The 24,902-nt window shown below is 38.5% G+C and overlaps 1 protein-coding gene across 1 annotated transcript; it reads left to right on the plus strand.

Annotated features, from left to right (window-relative positions):
• Positions 1-1,114: 1,114 nt before the first annotated feature.
• On the plus strand, positions 1,115-23,149 carry LOC112156142 (ATP-sensitive inward rectifier potassium channel 10). Its single transcript, XM_024288320.2, has 6 exons — positions 1,115-1,959; positions 11,282-11,677; positions 14,185-14,396; positions 16,250-16,381; positions 16,557-16,734; positions 22,669-23,149. The coding sequence occupies exons 2-6, from the start codon at positions 11,290-11,292 to the stop codon at positions 23,076-23,078; spliced, it is 1,320 nt and encodes a 439-aa protein (XP_024144088.1). The 5' UTR covers positions 1,115-1,959; positions 11,282-11,289; the 3' UTR covers positions 23,079-23,149.
• Positions 23,150-24,902: the final 1,753 nt, after the last annotated feature.

Genomic DNA, 24,902 nt, shown 5'->3' on the forward strand with positions numbered 1-24,902 from the left:
GTAGTAGCAGTAGTAGTAGCATAAGTAATTGTAGCAGTAGTAGTAGTAGCAGTAGCAGTCATAGTGGTGGTGGTAGTAGTAGTACCAGTAGTAGTAGTAGCAGTAGTAGGAGAAGTAATAGCAACAGCAGTAGTAGTAGCGGTAGTAGTAGCATAAGTAATTGTAGCAGTAGTAGTAGTAGCAGTAGTTTTCAAAACAAAAAAAAACACGAAAATTATTTTTTATTTAACTGGAAACATGAAGTACTGTTAATATTTCATATCTAAAAGCAATTGCAGTGAAACAAAAAAAAGAAGCAGCACATGTTAGATGACTCTCCAGATAACTCTTTGGATACGGGGTTGTGAAGTGTTTAGCACTCTAACCTCACAACAAGAAGGTCCTGGATCAATCCTGGCTGTGGCTGGTACCTTTCTGTTTTGGTTTTCTCTGGGCTTTCTCCAACTGTCCAATAACATGCTTCATAGGTTAATTCATGGCTGTAAATCGTCCCTACGTGTAAATGTGAGTGCTTGTGCAGTCCTGTGATGGACTGGACAAAGTATCCAGGGTGTTCCCTGCTTTCTTTTGACAGCAGCAGGGATAAGCTCAAGCATCTCTGTGATCCTGAGCAGGAATAGTTAAAGTGGATGGATGGATGTATCGATGGACTCAATGGTACAATCCAATGGTTTCTTTTGCTTCAATTGTGGGTGAAATGCAGAAGGATGAGTCAGGAAGAGCATCCAACAGAAATCCAAAGCCAAATCAGTAATGCAAATCACAAGCAGAATGTTCATACTGGGTCAGTTTAGGCTCCAGTTAACCACAGCCAGCATCACTGCTGTTGACCTATACCGCAGGGTTCGATGGAAATTGGAGGACTGATGCTGGAAGAAGGAGAAGAGATGGAGAGATGAGTCTGCTTTTGGAAGTTAAATGGTACCTCAGGTAGTTGTAAACTCAAGAAGAAGAAATTGGAACATTCCTCCATGACAGGCCCTGCATCAGAATCCAGTGGTTGTTTCTTTAATGAATGAATTCACCCAGGGCCTTTTCATTCACAGCAGTGTCATCGCCTCTGCAGCAGGTCCCCCTCCTCGCGGGGCGGACGTGGCACAGCCTCACACAGATACATCGAAATTCTTTATTCGCTCGGCCAATGCGAAAGCTCAGGAAGCCAAGACAACAACAGACAAAAAAAAAGACAAGATTTTTTATGGCTTTGATTTGTAAAACGCCTCCCATTTAGAGCAACAACTTCCAGGCTTGTATCTTATAACCATCAAACATTTACACTAGAAAGTTGACAAAGGCTGGGGCAGTAGCGGAGGCTCAGCAACAAAGAGGCCTTTTCACAGCGTACAGTCGGGGACCGGGAGGGTAGGAGGAGAAGCTGGGTGGAGAGCTGAATTAATGAATTAAAAATGTCCAGAAACAGTGGCTGACTGAAAAAAAAAAAACACTTTTGGGTTTATATAAAGGGGCATGCTGGGGGGCCCTGGAGGAGTGGACAGCGCCGGACGGGGTCCTTTAACTTTGCTCTGTGTGGACACACAGGGCGCTCTCTCTCTCCCTCGCTGCTTTACATGCAAGGAGAAAAAGTGCAAACTGTGCTCATCCGATTACATAATGACCCAGTAACAGGGAGTCGGAACTGCTGCTGCCAGTGCCAGTGCGCTGGGACCCGCCGACTGACCCCGGGGTGATCCTCACCGACTGTGCTTCATGCATTTTTATTTTTCTTTCGCAGGAGTTTTTCCCTTCGGTGCAAAAGAACACAATGTAATGCCAGGATGACAGCCGAGTGAAGCGTGCGCCAACTCAACAAGTGCGACTAGTTCAAGAACCCCTGAAATTTGCCCTCCTTCTACAACGACAGATCCAAATTTCTGTCTATCCACATGTTTGCTGGACACTGAAACCCAATAAACCTGCAACATCCGAGCTGGGGAACTTCTGTTACAAGGCAACAGAAAGGTAGGAAACATTTTAAAAAACATTAAAAAACATTTGTTGTCTGGTCACAACAAAAATCATTGTGTTTTAAAAGTTTAATTTGAATATTTTGTTTTGGAAAAGCTCAGTTAAAGCCCCATTATAGTCAAAATATGAGAAAGTTTGCATCTTTGAACAGCATTCCTGAGACTGGAGAAGCGAAAAACAGCTGCTGAGTCCAGCTGCACCTGCTGTCTGCAGCTACAACAAAACCCAAACAGTTAGTAAATTAACTAGAAATGGTGCATTACCTGCGATAATGCTGAAAGTAGTCACTAAAGATGCTAAAGCTTTTTGCTGAAAATGGTGACATAAGTTATTTTAATTTCTGATAATACAAAAGCTATTTACAAAATGTTAAATTTACTAAAAGAAATTTCATTAAAGAACTACAAAAGAGCGCTGAAATGGACCTACATTTCTGAAAAAATTGTGAAAATCCCCAATACATACCAATTTTGAATAAAATATTTCGTTTTTTGCTTTAATATGAGCTAAACCCAAAATTAGCCCAAAAAACCTTAGTAGATCCTAGCCTAGGTTAGTCAAAATAACTAGCTTGTTGCTTAAAAACTAGCTAAACTCCAAAAAAGCCTAAAATTCAACAGTAAGCTAAATTAGTTACAAAAGTTAGCATTATGCTAAAATAGAAGCTAAACTTGAAATTAGCCTAAACAACCCATTAGATAACAAATTAGCCAAATTAGCCAAAAAGGTTAGCATGTTGCTTAAATACTAGTAGCAACATGCTAACCTTTTTTGGCTAATTTGTGGCTAATTTTTGTGGGCTAAACTCTAAATCTTTTGAAAATTACAATAAAAGATAAAAACATAGCCCATGAATATATTTAAAAGCTTGATGCTAATCTACGTAAACTTTTGAAATTTGAAAACATTCTCATTCATTTCTTATGATATTTCAAAAAGTTTATGAATCCCAAAAAACACAAGCAGCTATCTCCTGAATGAGCTGAACATTTTGATTTAAAAATTGCTGAAATTGCAGAAAATGTGATTGAGATTTTATGTACAGAAAGGATCAGCAGAATCACTATAACATAATCTTAAAAAGTTTATTTGCAAATTTTTGTACATTTATGTAGGAAAAAGTCAAATCTGTCTTCTTTCGGAGAAACGTTTCACTGATACTGCAGCTTTAAAAAACCTTACCCACAATTCCACTGCCCTCTTTCACATGAAATAAATCTAAAGTTCAAACCAGTAAAGGAAGTGACAGGTGTGACTGTACAAACCACAGGAAGCTCCTGGTTTCGATAAATGTTTCCACTCAGCAGCACCAGATCTGTAATAGATCTCTCACACGTCCAGCGGACAGAAGCGTGTTGACAATTACAGACTAAAAGGGGACGTTTGAAGTCATTCGCGGCAAACAAATCTTCCTCATTCACTGCTTCGCGTCGGGGCTGTAAAACTCCTCAGAGACGGATTCTTGGCTGAGGAGTAGGAGGCGAACGGCTCGTCTTTCAGACAGATGTTCAGTACCCGGGGTTACTCTTTACACCCTCAATCACAATGATGTAAGTAGTGAAAGCAGCTGATTTAGGGACCCCTAAAACAATCAAACAAAATTAAATATGTGTCACTTTGACTTTTTTTTAATTTTATTTTAAAGAACAAAAGTTTGTACATCAACACGCCTGTGCAGAGAATACTACTAAAAGTTACGGTGGCCCTGAAGGTCAACGTACAAATTCCTCAATGCAAGAACAAGAACTGAAAAAGCAAAATTAATGATAAAAATCATTAAAAATGAATCAAACCATAAAGGTCACTGATTGGATGTTGATTGATCAGTCACTAAACGTTTTGTGGTGTCTGTGGCCAAAAACATCAAGAAATACTTTGTGTCTGAGCATTTTGTCAAATGACTTCTAGTTAAAAATGTGAACAAATTGATTTCTGAAAATTACTTTCATTTTCCAAAATGTATATTTTTCTGTTTGTAGTTTCTGAATTTTCCGGAAATTAAAAATGTTTTATCGATGTGATTTCAGGGCCACCGTACTTGTAGAGCTGCTCACACTTTCCACCTTCTTTCAGGTGTTTTCCGTTCTCACATTTTTAAATACCAAACAGAGTATTTTTGATTTATAAAAAGAAGAAGACACTGCAGGGGATTGTCAGATGCACAGATCCAAAACAGTTTCCACTTCCTCTTTTCACCTACTCTGATACACATCAGAATACTCCTAACAACAGATTACAAGTAATTGAAAGCAGCAGGGCTTAGAGAAAAAAAACCCAAATACTCGAAAGCTCCATAGTTTCAGTATTTCTAACTGTATTGAGATCTGTAGGTTTGTGTGATAAAGAACACTTAATTAATGCAAATCATCCAATAAACATTTGGAATTCCATGAGGTGAAATGTAGCAGATATGTCATCAATACTAATATTTTTTAATTTTTCACTGTTACATTTTTAAACCAAACCAGCATTTGGTTTGATCTGCAGCTCTATCAAACATGGTGGTGAATTTAAGCTGAAAAAGATAAATTTAGAAAAAACAAGCACACAAATGAGTGTAAACATGGTTTTGGAAATAGCAGCTTTCTCTTTGAAAGTTTCAGCTCTCAATTGTTTCAGCCTTTGATTAGACTTTTACTGAAAGCTTAAACAGATGTTAAGTTTTATTTTTTAATGACTTTTTCAGAAAAATAGAAATTTAGTTTTTTGTCTGATTGTGTTAAACAACAAATCTCACATCATTATCATTATTTTTTTTCACAAATTTCAGTTAAATCCTGCTTAAGTCACTGCCTTTCTGTTTGATTTGACAAATATTATTTTTAACCCTTTAACATCGACGTTTTGCCCCCATTGTTGACATTCCTTTGAATTGTCGTAACGTTTTAAAATTGTAACTCCAGTGGGTTCTGAAGCAGATAAAACCCTCCTTGCACTGACTTACAACACGTTACCAGTGTGAAGAGCTGAAGCAGTCAACACATCCACTCTGATGAAAATATCGTTTTGGTGTTTTCAACATGTTATTGTAATAATTTTGTCATGATAGAGTATATATATAAAGATAACCAAGCTTAAAAATGCAATTCTGAGTGTTTCTTAGTTCTAATCATTCAGAATAAGGAGAAGACAAAAAAAAAGAATGTAGTTGTGATGTCTACAATCAGCAGGCCACAAGCCTCCGGCTCCAGTTTATTCTGATACGTCCACTTATTAGATCCATTAACACCTTTGTTTTCCTCAAAACTATATATCTGGATAGCTCCAATATTGCTCACTATTTTTGTTGTACCACTAATGGTAGTTGGGGTTTGATGGGCTGTAAGGTAGGAGAGGAGTGTGTAAGCAAAGGGATGATGGGAAATGAGTATCATGCTAATCAAAGCCTAGCCAAAAGATACCATTTACACAGAAACAAAACTTAAGATCTAGTTTATAAATATGCCACAAACATAAAAAAACAAAAAAAATTTAACCAAATACATATACACATCTACATACATATATTACACATGCACAATTACATACATATTTACTAATACAAAATTACATTTCAAAATATTTCATCAGTAACCCAATTTTTTCAACTAATTTAAGGTTTTTGTGCAAAGAATTCTAAAGTTTTGTCCGTTTTACATTTGTTATTGCCCTGCATATTTTAAATCTAAAATGATCTCTTAAGTTATAATATATATCTTTTCAATTTCAATATTTCAAGATTCTAAATTTTAATTTTCAATTTACAAACTGGAAAAAAAATCATCTAAAAACAATACTTACAGTCTTTCTATTATTTTTTAAGCACTTGATCATAATATAATAACATGTCATTGTACCTTTTAGTTTTAAATTTGTTTTTTTTTTATTTTATGTGTAAACAGAAAGTCATTTTCTCTCCTTGTAAAATGTCGCTCTGATCTGTGTAGATTCTCCAACTGTCCCTCAATTGCAACAAAGTCAGTGTCTTGATCTGCAAAGTTGCATCTTAAAGAAGACATTTTGTCCCAGCGACATGCCCTTCCCTCCGTTTCTTTCAAAAGAGATGTAACAGCAGCTCATTTGTGCGATTCAGTGAGTTTGGCAGAATTTGCGGTTCTGTTGTGTTGGGCCGCCTGACCAGACGCTGTCTTGGCTCGGCCCGTGTTGATGTTTAGACAGGCCTTTCAGGCCACCGCGGTGCGGACAGTGGTCGCAGCCATTGAAGGCTGAGCCTTTTCAGAAGGATGCACTAACTGCTGCTGCTTTTCATGGTTCTGGACACTGGATACAGAGTGGAGGGGATTACTCACTCCTCTGGAATACTAATGGCGGGCTTTTGTCCCCCCAACTCTTTCCTGCACCTTCACCCTGCATGCCGCTTTCTTTCCATCCAGCGTTCCCCTTCACCTCCTTTTGTCGCTCGGTTCTGGATGTCCTCTTTCTCCCATCTTTTACCCCCTTTTGCATTTTCAGAGCTGGTATGGGTATCCTTAAACACACTTCAATGCTCGCTTCGGCTTTCCTCGGCAAACGTGCGCTCTCTCTTCCACTTACTCGCTCGCCCCGCCGTCTTTTTCAATGGTGGCTTTTGTCCCTTTCATGTCTCTCAAAAACAAAGGATTCTTGTCAGCACAGAAGCAAGAACAGACAAGTGCTGCAGAGCCGGCAGGGAGAAAGAGATCCCGACCCTGAGTGTGGACCTCCATTGATGTTAAAACGTTTTATGACAGGATGACGATCTCTCACTGTCGGCCAATAAAAATGTTGGATTGACCTTTGACTTTTACATTCAAAAAACCTCAAAGATTATTTGTTCACTTGGTGTTATTAATTAAAAGCTGAGTCACAAAATGTCATTTGAAAGCTGATTAATTGAAAAATAAATATGTACTTAAAGGGGAAAATAATCATTTTTAAAGATATTTTTGCTTAAAATGACAATATTGTAACATGTAATTAAAAACTTGCATTAAAATAATAGTGTTAATGGAACTTTTTCTTATATATTATTTTTTTTGTTGGAATAAAATGATTTAATGTCTCACACCAAACATCTTTTGATCTATTTTGAAACCTTTCCCAGTGTTTTTTTCATTATGATTATGCTGTTTTTAGTCAAAATAATAAAACCTGTGTCTAATTTTAGGACAGTTTCTGCAGAGTGTCAGCAGTTCATTAAAAATACACCTAAGTAGTAACCCTCTACTTCCCATCATCCATCTGTTTATGTGCTCTCCCACTAGCTTACAGCCCTTCATACCCCACAACAAAAATCGGAGCTATAAAGCCGTTCACTTTTGATCCAGATGCCAGTTCAGACGAGGAAAACAATTTCACAATTACCTGAATAAGGAAAAATTCTCAGAAATGCAATTTTAATCCTAATTTTCTTTAGATATGTTCAACATTTTGTTAAAAAATGCCACAAAAATATGGGAAAAAAAAGTTTTTACTATGGTTATTTAAATGATGGTTGATCATTTTTTGCTACCATCACACTGTGATGACACTCGGTCATTTTAAGTAATAGTAAAATAAATCTAAATGCTACTTTCCAGTATCGATTTTAATCAATGTATTTTATTTTGAAATGTTATATAAAAATTTGGCTCAGAAAGTTTGATTTGGTTGGACTGTAGGAAATTAAATCAATTCATTGGTTAACCCTTGAACACCTTAGCAATAAAAGTTACTTTTGTCAAGTAATTCTTACCTGATATAATATACCCAATAAAAATATCTCTCATTAAAAATACATTAATTAAAATAGAGTAATTAGAGAAGTTTTCCTTTATTTTAAACTGTGATATATGTGACAAAATAGAAAATAAAAACAAAGGAAGATCCTAAAAACATGCTTCAAAGTTACTAAAAAATTTGGAATTTGAGAAGAAAAAATTCCTAAAAAAATAATAAGGATACGGGAGACTTGACCTTTGGTCCACCCATTCCTCGGACATGCAAGACTTTATCCAGATACCCATGACACTAAGAAATAAGCAATATATTGAAAACTATGTAAATACTTTTGCACTACCCCGATGATAGTGCTCTAAGGTTACGTTTATTAATCGCTAAACCTGTAGATTTGAAGCATCCGTGTTATTTTTTTTATTTCAATGCAATAATCAATCAAATTGTTAATTTTTCATTTGCCACTATTTTGGCAAATAAGTAACATCCATAATATCACATGACTGGCTATTCCAACCATCAAATCATCTCTTAAATCGTTTTAGATGAAGATTAAACTTTTTTAAGATTATATTTCTTTTTTTCTCGTAGTACTGACTGATCTCTGCAGCACATAAGCACAAATATGACTTTTACCTTAACCTCAGATGTTTCCCTGAAGAAAGTGTTTGATAGTAATATATATTTTTCTTGACCAGAAGGAAACAATTTGCAGCTTTTTATGTTGTTATTAAAAATAATTTATAATAGAATGAACATTACAATCACTAAACAAGAGCAAATATGAAGAGTTTTTTTTTTTTTTGGACAAGACTTGTTATTGTTCTGTGAAATAGGTCTGACACAAGCGCACTTCTACTGTACGTGTGGGCAGCATCTCCGTCGGGTTCAGGGTTCAGCTGCAGACGGTCGAGTCCGATCACATGCTCCGGCCGCTGACCACGCCCCCCTCCCTCTTCTCCCCCTCCACATCTTAGCATTCATGGCACAGAGCTGCACACAGATCTCTATTCATTGACTCACAGTGTGAGCTCCAGCGTGGAGGGAGGCGAGACAAGGGTCAGAAGGGACAGGAAAGGACAGAGTGTATCAGATCAGCCGAGCTTTACTTTGTGTCATTTTGCATGTCGTCCTATTTGATCTGGAAGGCAGAGGCAGCCTGAGACAAAGGACTGTTTACTGAACAGCAAAAAGGAAGAAAAGATGGAGGGGGCGGTGAAAAGCAAACCGCAGCTCAAACTGTTAAGAATGTACAGCCCATAATATGACAATGAGTGTACAAGGCACCCGGAGAACACACATTAATTTTAACAACAACTGGGATTTTTCTATGATTTAATCTCCATTCTGAGACTTGTCATCATGTAAGTGAAAGCAGTGGTGAAGATGAGTAATACATGGAATCTACCTCATTTATGTTTTTAGTTAATTTCGTGGTGCAGAGGTAAAGCGGTTTACCCCTAAATGGAAGATTGTAGGTTCGATGCTCACTCTGCCCGCCCATGCTTCAAAACGTTCTTGGGCAATACAGGTGAATTTCCAAGCAAGTGAATGTAAATAAAACAGACAAACCTCTGCTTTGAGTCAGTTTTTCCTTCCTTTTTTGAGCTTAAAGCTGTCCCTGAGGACTTGTTTTGCTGCTTTCACAGAAGCAGCAACCCACCTCCTCCTCTCCACCAAGCTTCGACAGGGGCTGTGTCAGGCAAGGAGGGGCGCAGCACCAGGCAAAACTATTGATTACGTCAAACATTTGAGTTATTTTATTTATGGTTTTAATTATTACATGTTTTTTTACATTTTACACAAAGTAAGTGGTGTGTTAAATAGTAAAAAAAAATCATTGTAATTTGGCACGCCCTCCAGCAGATGCCGCCCTAGGCGGTCGCCTAGCTCGCCTATGCCCAAGGTTGGCTCTGATAATATTAATCTTATGTATATATATTTTAAAACCTTTTTTAGTGGTTAACATGCTTTTGAAGGAGGGGATTATAAAGGGCGACCGTGGTGCAGCGGTCAACTCCTGATCGGAAGCGAGTGGGTTCGACTCCCGCCTTGCCCATGTTTCGAAGTGTCCTTGGAAGCAAGATACCTAACCCAAATTGCCTCTGGTGGGAGGTTGGCGCCACTGTTTGGCAGCGGAGCCACCACCTGTGTGTGAATGGGTGTGTGAATGGTTGAATGGGTCTGTGACTGTGAAACGCTTTGGGCCCTCAAAGGAGGGTAGAAAGCGCTATACAAGTATAAGCCATCTACCATTTAAATCCATGCCAAATTTGGTACTTGTACTACAAATTTCACGATTATTTTAACAACTGGGTCCACTATGAGTAGCACAGTTTGACTGTCACAAATGGGCAGACAGCTGATTCCATCTGCAGCAGGTTTGTTAGTTCAGACAGGAACTAAGCACATCTAGAAGTCAACAAAACTAAATCTCAGTCAGACAGGCAGAGGTCAATCATGATATTGGGATCATCCAATAAGAGAGTAGAGGTGTCAGAGTGCAGGTGAGGGTCAGGGCAGGTAATTAGAAAATAAGATAGGTCAGAAACAGAATATCAGGTCCTGATAGCAACACTCGGTAATGCAGGCAGGTTGGTACAAACAACACTTCGCACAGAGTGAGACTATGTGTGCTGCAGTAAGAAACAGGTGGGTTATTGTTAAATTGGAGTTAGGTGAGTGGCATCCAGGGACTGTGCACTGGGGCTGCTGGGAGATGTAGTGAGTTTAGTACTTTGGAGATGGTGACCAGAAGGGGGGACACCTCCTCTGTGACCCCTGACATTGACTGTTCTTTACCCAGATTGAAACTGCCAATTCAGCTGTTTCTGTTTCAATTCATGACTGGATTTAAACCCAAATGTAACAAAAATTATGATTAGCACCTATTTGGTATAATTTGTTGATCATTAACACAGATTATAATCCTGCAAAATAAGGGCATTTTGTTTTTTAAATATATTTTTTAAATTATTTATCATTGAGCAATAATTTTGTTAAAAATGCAGTTCAATATGATTTGGTTCAAGTTGTGTGACCTTAAAAGGAATTTTGTCAAAGTTACTCAAAATTATGATCGTACTCAGTTTTTTAAAACTTCACTGACTTTTAAAACCCTTAAAACTTATTTTCTCCTAAGTTAGAGGGAGTTGTTTTATTGTTTTGTAAAGAAAAAGAAGTTGTTTTTGAGTAAATCAAATAGGCACTCATTCACAGAAAGGTATCCAGTGGTGTTTTCCATCTTGCACGGCCAGCACATGAATACGAATTGGCCGTGGTGCTTAAATCTGAACAGCAGGTGCATTTTATCTGAAAGGCTTGTAATTTGGCAAAGGCCGCCTTTGATAGAAAGGACTCAAAGGATCTAAAAAGGACCACCCTGGATGGCTACTTACTGTCAAGTTCCAAAATTGGCTTTCATTTTGTTTTTTTCCTTCTCATCCTTGCTTTTATCTCAAATGTTCCACTCTGCCATCTCTTTTTATTCATGTTCTTATTCTCTATTTTCACATCTTCTGATCCTTTTGTTCTCATTTCACCTGCTGTTCCCCTGGAGTTCCTAAATCCCTGTTTTTCACACTATTTCCTGTCTTTTTTTCTCCCTCAACACCTCGTCTCCTCACATTTACATTCTTTGCAGTGCCAGCCATGACCTCAGCCACGCCCCCATCCTCCGAAGGCTCCTCCCCCCAGAAAGTATGCCACTCCCAGACGCAGACTGACATCACCAAACCGCTGCTGGCCTCTACAGGTGGGAATGGGAGTACAGTTGCAGGTGGAGGAGCAGCAGCAGGAGCTGGGGGGCCCATTGCCCTTCGGAGGAGGCGAAGGGTCCTCTCCAAAGATGGCCGAAGCAATGTGCGCATTGAGCATGTCAGCGGCAGAGGGGCGCTGTACCTCAGGGACCTCTGGACGACTTTCCTGGACATGCAGTGGCGCTACAAGTTCTTTCTGTTCTCTGCCACCTTCGCGGGGACCTGGTTCCTGTTTGGGGTTCTGTGGTACCTGGTGGCCCTGGTCCACGGAGACCTGATAGGTGAGGGAAAAAGAGTGGTGACGTTGAAAATGTATCATACATCATTAAAAATGGAAAAAGAATACAAAAAAATAACTTACCTTAGTAAAATTGCAAACTAAAAGAGACTCAGACTTTAAGCAGCTCAGAGATAATCCTCTACTGTTGTTTTTTGTTCATGTAATTACAGCCACAAACACTAGATGGCAACACACACTTGGTTGCTTTAGTTGGAGCTGACGTAGCTTGCTCTAAAAAGATCACCCCCTATTGTACAATGATGGTGGGTTGGGTTTTTTGTACTGTGGCTTGATGATATCTTGAACACAAGATGCTTCATTGTCATTGTTGTTCTGAGGGGGACCTGGTTACTGACAAGATGGCAACTTAAATTCATTAGTCGGAAGGAAGTCCAGAACCGGAACATATAAAAATAAAAATTCCGTTTTTTTTTTTAACCTTTAAACTTACAATACTCTTTGACGTACCGTAACTCCTTATGCCACATGTGTCAAAGTCATGGCCCAGGGGCCGGATTCGGCCCTCCGAGTAATTATACTTGGCCCTCCAGTGGCCCGATGTTATCTTGCGGTTATTTCTAATTTCTATAATTTTGACAAAATATATTTTTATGGAGATTAAAATATTGAAAGTTTGTTCAAGGTTGAAGTGGATTTATTCTGGAATAATATTTCTGCCTGTTTTCATTAAAATTTAGTTTTAGTGTGTTCAATAAATGTTTATCTTGATTAAGCGTTTATCCTCTTTTTACACATTTTAAGCTAATCCTGAACACTAAACCGTTTATTCACATTAAAAAGTTTTAGTAAAAGTGGCTTGTAATACTGTGGAATTTCCGCTAATGACCTTTAGCTGCCATCTTGTCTGCCACCAGGTCCTCTTGGTTGTTTGTGTGAACTTTAGACCATCTTTTGTATAGTCTGTAACCCAATAACACCGTAGCTGTAGCTTTAGTGTTTACATTCTTTCAGCTACAGTAATATTTTACCCGTTTATGCCATTACCATAATTCCATCCGATTCTGAAGCGTAGACAAGCAACTTTGAGCTGACATGCAACACTTTACAGTAATGAAGTGTTAACACACTCAAGTTGCGGAGAAAAGCGGCTTTGTGCTGGTATGCAGCCACTTTTCTCTATGTTAGAACTAGCTGAATCACATCGATTGCGTAAACAGTTGAAGAGTTATGGTAGTCTGTTATGTAGGTGCTACCTGCAACATCTCCCGTGTTAAAAGGTTGACTACTGACGAGGTCTGAACATAATAAAAAATTTGACGTAAGTTAAAAAAAACTTAACATCTATCAATTGGCAAAGGATTAGCATGCTTACCCTACCTGTATTGAACATGTATCCTTCATCCATTCAATCACTCCTAGTATTTTATTGTTGCCTTTTCTCTTACAATTTTGTGTTAGTTATGACTGTTCAGACCCATTGACATGTTTTCGCCGCCATATTTGGCTGCTTTTTTTGTCTGTACTAAAGCATCAGCAAGATATGAGTGCTGCTTTTGGTCCCCCTACATTTCAAAACTCTCACACCAACTTTATAATTAGACTAAAACCATAGACCTACATTGGTATATTGTGCTACTTTGTTTCAAGCTACTTCCGGTTGTGCTTAAAACAAAGATAGACCCCACTCCAATTGAAGTTTAACTCCTTTTTTCTTCAACGCTTGCAGCATGAGCAGATACTCTGAGTATTTTTACAGCACTACTATATTCATGAAGATTGTCAATCAAGTGATCTTGGATGTTGCAAATATTCGTACTCAAATTTTCAGGAGCAGATCGCGAGGTATCCGAATGCTCGGATAATTGTTACAACCCTAGAAATAACTATGCAAATATATATATATATATATATATATATATATATACTACATTTAGATAAACATTGCATCCATAATATAGAATTTGTTTAGGTTAAACAACCCAAAAACCCTAAAGAAAAAAGAACAATTCAAACTGTAATCAAGGTTTCTTATTTTTATTTATAAATAATTCCTGAAACCTTTGTCTTTAAAAAAAAAAAAGGTCACCTGCACAGAACTTTACAATCTATGCTTTTTTTTTTATTAAAAAAAGCCTTATGTTATATTTTGTTGCATGAGACAGTTTTTGACAAAACACTGAGAACATGAGGTAAACATTAAAATATCAGTTTTACCCTTTGACCAAATATACTCAAAAAAACCCAAACCATATATTCCAGGAAGTATGCACTTTTTTGTGCATTAAGTCAAAGGTAATTTAGACTACATGTAGTCTGAAATTATGACATTGTTAAGGAAATAGGGTCGTGCTATCTAGATTTGTGTGATTATCAGTCTCTCCAGCACCGTTTACTAGTGAATAAAAGGTCATGATGACAGGGGACAAAGTCAGATTTTCTCACTAGAGAATCTAAACGGGAAACCTGGAAAAACACGTGAGGTGAACACAGACTCCTGGTGATTTGTCTGAACCAAACACATCGGCTATTCATCTTGTCTTCCTCCAGAGTTTGACCCCCCCTCAAACCACACGCCATGCGTAATGGAGGTGAAGACACTAACTGGGGCGTTCCTCTTTTCTCTGGAGTCCCAGACCACCATTGGTTACGGTTTCCGGTGCATCACAGAGGAGTGTCCTGTGGCAATAGTGCTGCTCATCACTCAGCTGGTCATCACCATGGTCATGGAGATCTTCATCACTGGAACTTTCCTTGCAAAGGTATTTATGCTCAAAAATGTCACTGTTTCTTGTAAGCTATGTAAAACCCACTACATCAAAGAATTGACAGAAAAAAACTTTTCTGATGAAATTCAAAAACAAATGGTTGCAATAGAAATATTTTTGGGTTGTCTTGTATAAATTAGGATATATTGGGTGATTTGTTGGTTTTTGCTCACAACAATGATAGTTTACGGCTGTATTCAGATTGGACACATTTATTTCGCATAAAGTAAACCAGTGTTCGTTTCCCTCAATGATCTGGAACAAAGTTTCATTCTGAATGCACCCAAGTGAACCTTGCTCCAGGATCAGAAATCACTCTCTGAACCATCTTTTGAGGTAGACTCGGATAGTTTGTAATTCTGAGATTCCTCAGTTGAATACAAAGTGGTCAACAAGCGAAATAACTGAACCAAAACAGCCACCATAACTGGTAGTCACGTGATGTAAATAAAGTAGAAATGGTATAAGGCAACGATTGTAGTGTTCCTGTCAAACAGGAAATAAATGGTCTAACTCCTTCCTTGTTTGAATGTTTGTTTCAACACCGCTAAAAATGCATCTTATGTGCTTTTCTGTGTCTCTATATGCAGCATACGCCTACTGCTGTGGCGCCATCCCAAAATGCCATAACACCACAACAAATAGACACAGCAACTCACTGAAATGTGCTCAGATGAATGCAGATAACTTTTAACCTGATACATATTGCTTCTCACACAGTTTTCCCGACAATCTATCCGTCATAGATACTTATCATCCTATAGCCGTTGTTTTGCCAATAACTGTCTTGCAGCATACTTCCGCCGTTCCAAAGTAGCAGTATCTGATGTACCTACATGCTGAGACAGATGTTCTAAATTGGTCAGGAAATTATGAAGTCTGAATCAGTGAAATACCTTAAAGATTCCAAAGCACAGGACTGCCATTATTCTCACCTCTAGTTCCTTTGTCCCGCCCTCATAATCCCTGGCCAATGAGGGAAGAGATCTTAATCACTTGGTTCTGTTCACAAGCTTTGTTCCCTTGACGGCAGTCTGAATACATACCAAACGTAAGGTTCAGGACTTGATCCAAAACAAATGAAGCAATCTCGGACCAGAACAAATTACTTTACTAGTCTGAATACTCCATAAGATGTAAAAATATCAAAACGAGTGTTTTTGGGAAAAATAGCCTTATTTCTCAAATTTAATCCACACATGTATTAACATGGTGCAACTGTATTATAAAAAATGATTAATCAACAAAGTGTACATTTCTTTTAATACAGCAAGTAGTCAATAAAGGAAATGAATAACAATAGAAGAGTCCTTCTTATCATAAAGCTTTAAATGTTATGTAAACTTTTTTCCAGGCAAAATGTGTTTGGAGGCAGCCATTTTGAAATGAGCAGAAAGGGATCTTCTACTGCCCCCAGTAAAATTATGAGGAACTACAGTGCAGAAAACATGGACCAAATCATCAATATAGTAATGGTTACAGCAAGTATATATATATATAAAATCATTTATTTGTATTGTGAACCAATGTTTCCTTTTTGGTCAGACACACCTATTTTGTAAATATGAACGTCACATAATCAAAATTTCCTTTATTTTGGTCACCTAATATGTACATTTTGGTATTTCTAAGAGTTTTTTTCAATGCTACAGATTTGTTCACTCCTTCTTTCTAACTATTTGTCCACACATATATTTGTTTCTTTATCTTTACGTCTTTCTCTTTATCTTAAACACACAAAGAGGAAACTTCAAGCCTTGTAAATAATTGGCGAAAGTGATTTGAGATGTTTACAGCGTGGACTAACAGGAATTCCCAGTCATTGTCTCGTTGATTTCCTTGTGCAGGTCGCTCGACCCAAGAAGAGAGGTGAGACGGTCAAGTTCAGTCAACATGCTGTTGTGTCGAGTCACGAGGGCCAACCGTGCCTCATGATCCGGGTGGCAAACATGCGCAAAAGCCTGTTACTGGGATGCCAGGTGACGCACCATAAAAGTTGCTTTTTGTTGTAGGTTCTTTCATTTATTGATTTTTCAACAGAATGAATGAAAGGCCTGTCATCTAACTTGTAAACAATGAGTGATTTTACATTGGAAGGGTTTTTAGCTTGTCAAACATCTTAGCAACATAAACTGAGTTCGCCTTGTGTCACAGGTGACAGGAAAGTTGCTTCAGACTTCCCTGACAAAGGAGGGCGAAACAGTTCGCCTGGACCAGCGCAATGTGCCTTTCCAAGTGGATATGTCCACTGACAGTCCCTTCCTCATCATCCCGCTGACCTACTACCATGTTATTGACGAGAACAGCCCCCTCAGAGCTTGGGCAGCAAAAGGTAGGGCTTATCGTCTCGTCTTTGGTCTATCTAATCTTATATTATTTATGACTTTACAGAAACACTCAAGCATTGTAAACAGATTATTTCTGCTTATCTGACAAAAATAATGGTGACATCTACTTTTACACTTCTAGGATGAACGATTTTAAGTAAATGATTAATCAACTCGATTTATATTCCTATGAAATAAATATTAAAGTTGCTATACACAGTTTTATGTGTTTTTATTAAACTCAAATAGTTAGAATTCCTTTCAAAGTGAGTAGGTACCCTAAGTATTTATGTGTAGGCAGGTGTGTTGGTATTTACATTCATGTGCTGCATGCTTGGCTGTGCACAGTCGGGCTTGTTTGGCACTGTAGGAGAGTGTTTTTTTTCCTGCTGGAATTTGTGTGAGAGATTGCCCAGGACACCCCTCATTAGAGCACAATACCGTACAGTCTGGGGTGCTGACATGAGGCCTGCGCGGATCAGCTTACAGTAGCTCAGACTTCTCATCACTGAAAGCTGCATCGGCTCACGTTTACCATCCGCTAATGTACGGCTTGAGTTGTTTTGGCCTTCAGCGTGTAGTGTGACCTCAAAATGTATAATATTCATTCTGAAAAAAGTTAAAAATGACATGTTTTAGTAAACAAAGAGAGTACTGTGAATGACCCGAATAAGCTCTAAAAACAAGAAAGAGTGATTAGCGCATTGAAAATATTCATACTAAAAGTATTTATTAGATTTTTTTTATACACTTTAGCTGCAAATGTTGTTAGGGGCAGCTGACCATAACAAGTGGACCTGATAATGACTTGAAATAAGGCATTGCATAAACAGACAAGAGTGAAACACCATATCAAAAATGGAATTTGAGAATCCAAGAGATGACAGGGTATAATACAATCCTTGATAAGACCCTAAACCTAGTCCAACCGATGCTGATTGAAGCTTTAATTTAGGTATCATCAGGACAAACTGAGTTTGACCTTCTATGGTGTCACCTAATAAAATATTAACCGATAACCCAATATTACCTTCTTACCCAGCCAGCAAGGCCAAGTGGGCCACATGTGGTTTAAAAGTGGGCAGGAAATCTGGGCCCCGATTGGGTTTGTCCGCAGTTTCTGGGGTGGTACCACCTGTGTTTGCCTCATTGACATAAGCAGGGACTCAGTGGGTTTGCTCGGTACTCTAGCCAACCGCCCGATGAACAGTGTAGCGTGCTTGGGAACTCTTCTGTACCAAGCTAATGAGCTCCACTGCAGCAAGCTAGCGAGCTCTGTTGTATTGAGCTAGCAAGCTCTGCTGTGTAGAGCTAGCAAGCGGTGCTGTATTAAGCTAGTGAGCTCCGCTGTAGCAAACTAGCTCTGGTGTATTGAGCTAGCAAGCTCTGCTGTATTAAGCTAGCAAGCTCCGCTGTATTGAGCTAGCAAGATCCTCTGTAACAAGCTAGCGAGCTCTGCTGTATAGAGCTAGCAAGCTCTGCTGCATTAAGCTAGCAAGCTCCACTGTATTGAGCTAGCGAGATCCTCTTTAACAAGCTAACGAGCTCCATTGTATTGAGCTAGCGAGCTCCGCTGTAGAGAGCTAGCAAGTGGTGCTGTATTAAGCTAGTGAGCTCCACTGTAGCAAGCTAGCTCTGGTGTATTGAGTTAGCAAGCTCTGCTGTATTAAGCTAGCAAGCTCCGCTGTATTGAGCTAGCAAGATCCTCTGTAACAAGCTAACAAGCTCTGCTGTATAGAGCTAGCAAGCGGTGGTGTATTAAGCTAGTGAGCTCCGCTGTAGCAAGCTAGCTCTGGTGTATTGAGCTAGCAAGCTCTGCTGTATTAAGCTAGCAAGCTCCGCTGTATTGAGCTAGCAAGATCCTCTGTAACAAGCTAGCGAGCTCTGCTGTATAGAGCTAGCAAGCAGTGCTGTATTAAGCTAGTGAGCTCCGCTGTACCGTGCTAATGAGCTCCTCTGTAGCAAGCTAGCTCTGGTGTATTGAGTTAGCAAGTTCTGCTGCATTAAGCTAGCAAGCTCCGCTGTATTGAGCTAGCGAGGTCCTCTGTAACAAGCTAACGAGCTCTGCTGTATAGAGCTAGCAAGCGGTGCTGTATTAAGCTAGTGAGCTCCGCTGTAGCAAGCTAGCTCTGGTGTATTGAGCTAGCAAGCTCTGCTGTATTAAGCTAGCAAGCTCCGCTGTATTGAGCTAGCAAGATCCTCTGTAACAAGCTAGCGAGCTCTGCTGTATAGAGCTAGCAAGCGGTGCTGTATTAAGCTAGTGAGCTCCACTGTAGCAAGCTAGCTCTGGTGTATTGAGCTAGCAAGGTCAGCTGTATTGAGCTAGCGAGATCCTCTGTAACAAGCTAACCAGCTCTGCTGTATTGCGCTAGCAAGCTCCGCTGTCCACCAGGTGGCTGGATAGCATAGCAAGCTAACCCACTGAGTGTACACTTAAGCCAATGTGGGCAAACACATGTGGGACCACCATGAAAACTGTGGACAAACCCAATCGGGACTAACATTTTCTGCCCACTTTCAACCATATACTTGGGTTTGCTGGCTGGTATATAAACTAGAGTGAAATACTGTATCTAGAATTAGATAAATGACCAAATACTTTGCAAGTGGAGTTTATTTTACTTGAAAATAAGATAGTTGAAAATGTTTAGAATAAAAGCCTTAAAAGTTGCTGAATTGACAAAAACATTGCAGATGTGCTGCTCCTAACAAGCCACTAAAGAGGGTGTCACAGTGTGCAGAAGTGGTTGTGAAACTCAGTGTTTTTGCTTAGTGGGAGTGATTTTTGTGTCTGGGTGAGGGTAAGAGTTGTTTGGACAGATGACAGTCTGCATTCAGAGTAAAGCCTGTTGATGCAGGTGTCTCCATGCTTGTCTGCAAACATTTCTAGTGGGGATTGCATGTGTGTGCCAGACAAATACTTTTTCTAGTTCTATATCTTACAAAATATTGCACATTTGTTTAGCTAAGTTAAAAGAAACTATTTTGTGAGCTGTTAAAAGAAAACTGTTGTCTTCCTTCCGACAGTCGTCTAAAATTAGTCTGCAGTAGTAGCATCAGTAAATTTTCCTAAACTGCAGACATAGTTTCCACGTGAGAATGGCTAATACATGATTGTCTGCATTATCATAGAAAAAAAGGTATGTTTAACCAGCTACATCCCTGCAGAAGTTTTGAAATTAACAAGAAGTTCATTATACACATCCTGTATGTACTATATTATAAATCAGATAATGGACCAAAATGTTGGCAAGAACATTTATAGTCAATTTTTATCTGTATAACTACTCCTAGCTGACAAATTTTTATGGGTATATAAACTAGTCCAGAGTAAATTTAAGCAAAATTATGGAACTTAGAGGGTGAAGAAATAAAAATATATTATTTTGATTAGTGCTGGCTCACAAGGTTTCAACACAAAGTGTTTAATTTAAAAATCCAGGTGGATAATAATGAGTTAAATTTATTTAATTACATTTTTAAGAGGAATTTTGTGAAAAATTAACTTCTATGAGTATTTTTCTTCATTAGATTTCAAATGAAAACTCATCACATTTACTCTAAACTTCGCTCTACAAGCACCTAGTTGTTTAGCTGATTTTTGTCATTTGTTGTAAGTTTGTGCTTTTCTCAGAACACACAATTTTAGGCTACCTTGTCAGAAAAAATCTTGTGGGTGTGGTCTGAATGGGCAGAGACTGCTAAGAAGTTTAACAAGTTCATTTGGTTTACTTTCACACGCGCTCTCTAGAGTGAAGTGAAGACTGAAGCTGACCAAGTTCCTTGAGAATCTCCAGCAGTTCATACAGTCGCTCACTTGAGGGCAGTAAACAAGCCTTACCTATGAAACAAAAAAAATACAAAGAAAAACATACCTAAAGGGTAAGGCAGATTTATGTATTTAGACATTATACGTATATATATATATATATATATGATATGACTTGATGAGCTTTTAGCTTCATCCAAAGTCCTTTTTTTCGAACTCTGAACATCTTTTGTTGCATTCATGATTCATTGGGGGATAAATTGCATTATTTCTTTTAACTGTTTTTTTCTTTCTGTCTTTTTTTTTGCTGTTTTTAGTGGAAATTTAAATAAATAAATACATTATATATATATATTGCTATACTTGGTTTGGACATGACATGAGATGGTTTGGACATGTTCAGAGGAGAGACAGTGAATATATTGGTGGAAGGATGCTGAGTCTAGAGCTGCCAGGACAGAGGTCTAGAGGAAGACCAAAGAGGAGGTTTATGGATGCAGTGAATGAAGACATGAAGGTGGCTGGTGTTAGAGTGGAGAATGCTGAAGACAGGCTTAGATGGAGGAAACTGATTCGCTGTGGCGACCCCTGAAGGGAAAAGCTTGATCCAAATCATTGACACTTAATTTTCCATTAAGTTTGCTTCTGTTTACAAGTAAAATTAGATCCTCATTTTTAGGCGGTCGTGGTGTTAAGGTTTTAAAACTTTGTTGCGTTCCTGAAGAACGTTTTCACCCAGATTCTTCCATTTCACACCTGACAAGAAAAGCAGATTATCCAAGGAAACTAATCTTGGTGCAAATCAAACTTACTAGTGTGTCCATGACCATAAATGTGTTTATTTAACTTATTCACTTAGTCTGTTTAAAATATTCACTATTTTAGTACTTTCTAAAATGTTCCTCAAGTAACATTACTTGTATTGGGGTGGCTGTGGTGCACAGGAAAAGCGGTCAACCTCTGATTGGAGGACAACAGGTTTGGCATGTGTCAAAGTGTCCTTGGGCACGAAACTTGGTTGAGGTTGGTGCCAATAAAAGGCAGAGGAATTGCAATTAATGGGTATATCTGAATTTTTTCTCTACTCATTATATCACTACATAGTGCGTTCGCCATTTTATAATGCTGTCTGAATCTACAATTCTGAAATCTAGGGCTCCAGAAACTTCCAAGAAGTATTTGCAAAAAAAACTGCATCAATGATATTAGCGAAAATAGACCACAATGCATTGTACTGGGACGCGGAGTGCACTGGTGCCCTAAACTGGTTCCAGTTTGTGTCTGGTACCGCGTTTGATGCCACATAACCAGCATAACAAAAAACTACCTTCACCCCTGATCATAACACAGTGGAGTCACAAACAGACGTCTTGAAATGTTTGTATTGATTAGATTTTCACTTTGTGAAATCAGTGACCTCATATTTGTTGTTTAAAAAAAAGAAAGAATTGCTTTTAAAATCCAGGGTTCTAGATAGTCCTGCTCTATATAGTTTTTCAATAGTTAGGAATTAGAGTGGAAATTCAGACATAGCCAGTGTGTGAATGGGACTGACCTTACAGACTCACTCCAATGAAAATGATGTTTTTTGGCATTTTTAACATTTTCTTGATGCACTTTCTAATGACAGAGAACAGGTATAAAAGAGCATTTTTTTTCTTATTCAAATCAGGAGCAGATGAAAAAATGCCTTTTAAAAGCGGGCCAAAGGCTCCCTGCTCTGCTCTATTCTGATGCATCCTCTTGCAGGCAAATAGATCCATTATTTTCCTTGTCTGAGCTGGAATCTGGCTCCATACCGTATGGCTTTGATATTGCACGCCATTTTTGTTGCACCGCTGATGTTAGCTTGGGGTTATAAGAGGGTGTAAGCTAGTGGGAGAGGGTGTAAACAAAGGGATGATGGGATATCAGTGGGGGCTTACTTCCGCTTCAAAAATCCCGCCCACATTTAATAAATATTTTATCATTCGAGTTGTATTACATTCAAGCAATGTCTCCTTGTTTTCCTGGGTAAAATAGTATCTGTGTTCTTGTGCTACACTGTATTCCATCAATACAGGCATTTACATTTCAAAATCTAAAGTTCTTTAGGAAAATGCAGCTTTTCTCATATGATGTCATCATTTAAAAAGGGCTTTCTTAAGTTTGATTATCTTTTTTTCGCCAGGAGGCGGCTGGGCCGACCCCGAACTTGCTGATTTTGAGCTGCTGGTCATCTTGAGCGCCACAGTTGAGCCGACTTCTGCAACCTGCCAGGTCCGGACGTCCTACCTTCCGGACGAGATCCTCTGGGGATACGAGTTTCCTCCCGTCGTTTCCATCTCCCCGTCAGGAAAATACGTTGCCGATTTTGCCTTTTTCGACAAAGTGACCAAATCCAAATCCCCGCCCCCTTTCAAACAGTCACTGTCCCCCAGCAAACAGTCACACGGGTCCCAATACCACAGCGTCAAAGAAGATGGGAAAAACTTGGAGAAGATGCGACTGGAGGAGAGCTACAGGGGGGAGGAGAGAGGGCGAGACAAGGGGCGGATCAGAGATAAGAGTCCTCGGAGCGTGTGCATCAGCAATGTGTGATACCTGAGACAGGAAGCGGTGGAGGAAATGGTTGTGAACCCAAGAGAACGTCAAAACAAGAAGAAGAAAAACAGTTTAACCAACCGGAAGAGATACATTCGCACAGCTCTACTGGTATAAATGAAACTAACTGCCTACGCACGTGTGAAAAGTCAATCCAAGAGCAGGAAAGTAGACTTGTGGGCACGGTAGCGTCCCACCATGCAAACACAAAACCACAGACTGGTGCAGACAATGAGCGATTATTGAACTGAGAATCTAACAGGCATATAACATCATTTTTAAAGACCCATCATGTTTTTAACATGTTATTGTAGTATTTTTCTGAAATCGAATTTCTAAGTATTTCATTGACAATATCTATTAAAAACAATGAAAAAATGTCATTGGAAATAGCTCATAGATGTGATGTACTCTGCCCCATTTCAATGCATCCACTTGCAGACAAATAGATCCAATAGGCCATAAGGGACTGTAGTGGGAGAGCACATCAACAAATGGATGATATCCCATTTTCAAGTCAGAGGTGAACTTATAATGAACTTCTGCCGCTCTGCAGAAACTATGTCCTAAAAAACGAAATAGGCTTTACACTTTTTGACAAAACAACTCTTTATCCTAATTAAAAGACCATTGGGAACACTTAAAATAAATCAAAAGATGTTCGAAGTAGAACTTTACGGTAGTGGTCAATAATTTCGTCCAGGGAATGGACTAAAACTTTTTAAAACTTCTGAAAGTGAAACAAGCCCTTTATGCACTCTTAAATGTTTAGTTGTTCGCTTCTCGGCACATCTCCTCAGGGGTCTAGAGAGCAAGCTGTGACTCAAACCGGAGTGGAAGATTGGAGTTGAGATTGCTTTGTCGTGTACAGCAATATCACGTCTTCACAAACCACAGCAGCAGCAGCGAGGACATTTGGGGAGATCATAAAGGTCACGAATTGCAAGATACTCGTTTAAACTATTGATTTTTGTGTCAAGGAGTTCCATTTAAATCTTCACATTTTTTTTCGTGCTTTTGTTATTTGTTCTTTATAACAGTCTAATCTCAAAATTTTATACAAACTTGACTAAACCTTTGCAGCACTGAAACCTTTGCATGTTGTTTTACAGTTGTTGGCAACCTTTGCTCACATAGGATGTGGTCATACATACATGATATCAGATTATGCTAATCTGAGATGCTAATCTTTGACCTGAAATCTTCTATAAAAAAGTCATCGTCCATAACCTAAAAAAATTATAAATTTTATTCCAGAATCAACCACTTTTTTATCTCAAAAAGAATTTTGCATCTAAAAACAAAAACCTGATCAAATTCAGAAAATATCCCAGTTTTACCACAAAGGCTCTAACTTTTAAGAACTACACATCTGTCTGGGATTTAAAACTGAAACCTGCCTACCTCTCTGCCTCATAACATGTTTACATTTTAGATGTTTATCTGTCAGGCAAAGTTCTCACACTATAGTTCTTTGTATTTAGCATAGGATGAGACTGTTGCATCTGCACAGATTTAAAACACACATTTAATAATTTAACACACACAAATAGTATAAATGCAGCAAAAAGGGAATTTTATTATGTATAATGCTACTAATTAAGTCCTGTTAATATCATACACACTGATATACTATCAAGTATGAGATTAGTAATAAAAACATTTAGTTTGACTTCATTTCTACACCGTAAAAAGTGAAACATTGGATCACTCGACAAAAGTTCTGTAATTTGTTACATTTAAAATGATTATTTTTCATCAAATAACAGAACTTTTCGAAAAAATTTGATCCAACGTTTCACTTTTTGCAGTGTAGCAGGT

This window comes from Oryzias melastigma, linkage group LG18 (assembly GCF_002922805.2).
Source record: "Oryzias melastigma strain HK-1 linkage group LG18, ASM292280v2, whole genome shotgun sequence".
NCBI classification, from domain to species: domain Eukaryota; kingdom Metazoa; phylum Chordata; class Actinopteri; order Beloniformes; family Adrianichthyidae; genus Oryzias; species Oryzias melastigma.

What these genes read in the sequence shown, in the direction of transcription:
- LOC112156142 (XM_024288320.2), top strand. Translation starts at nt 11,290, where the DNA reads ATGACCTCAGCCACGCCCCCATCCTCCGAAGGCTCCTCCCCCCAGAAA. An exon ending in GGTCCACGGAGACCTGATAG is followed by an intron (nt 11,678 to 14,184) that starts GTGAGGGAAAAA and finishes GTCTTCCTCCAG; the next exon opens with AGTTTGACCCCCCCTCAAAC. An exon ending in CAGAGCTTGGGCAGCAAAAG is followed by an intron (nt 16,735 to 22,668) that starts GTAGGGCTTATC and finishes TTTTTTCGCCAG; the next exon opens with GAGGCGGCTGGGCCGACCCC.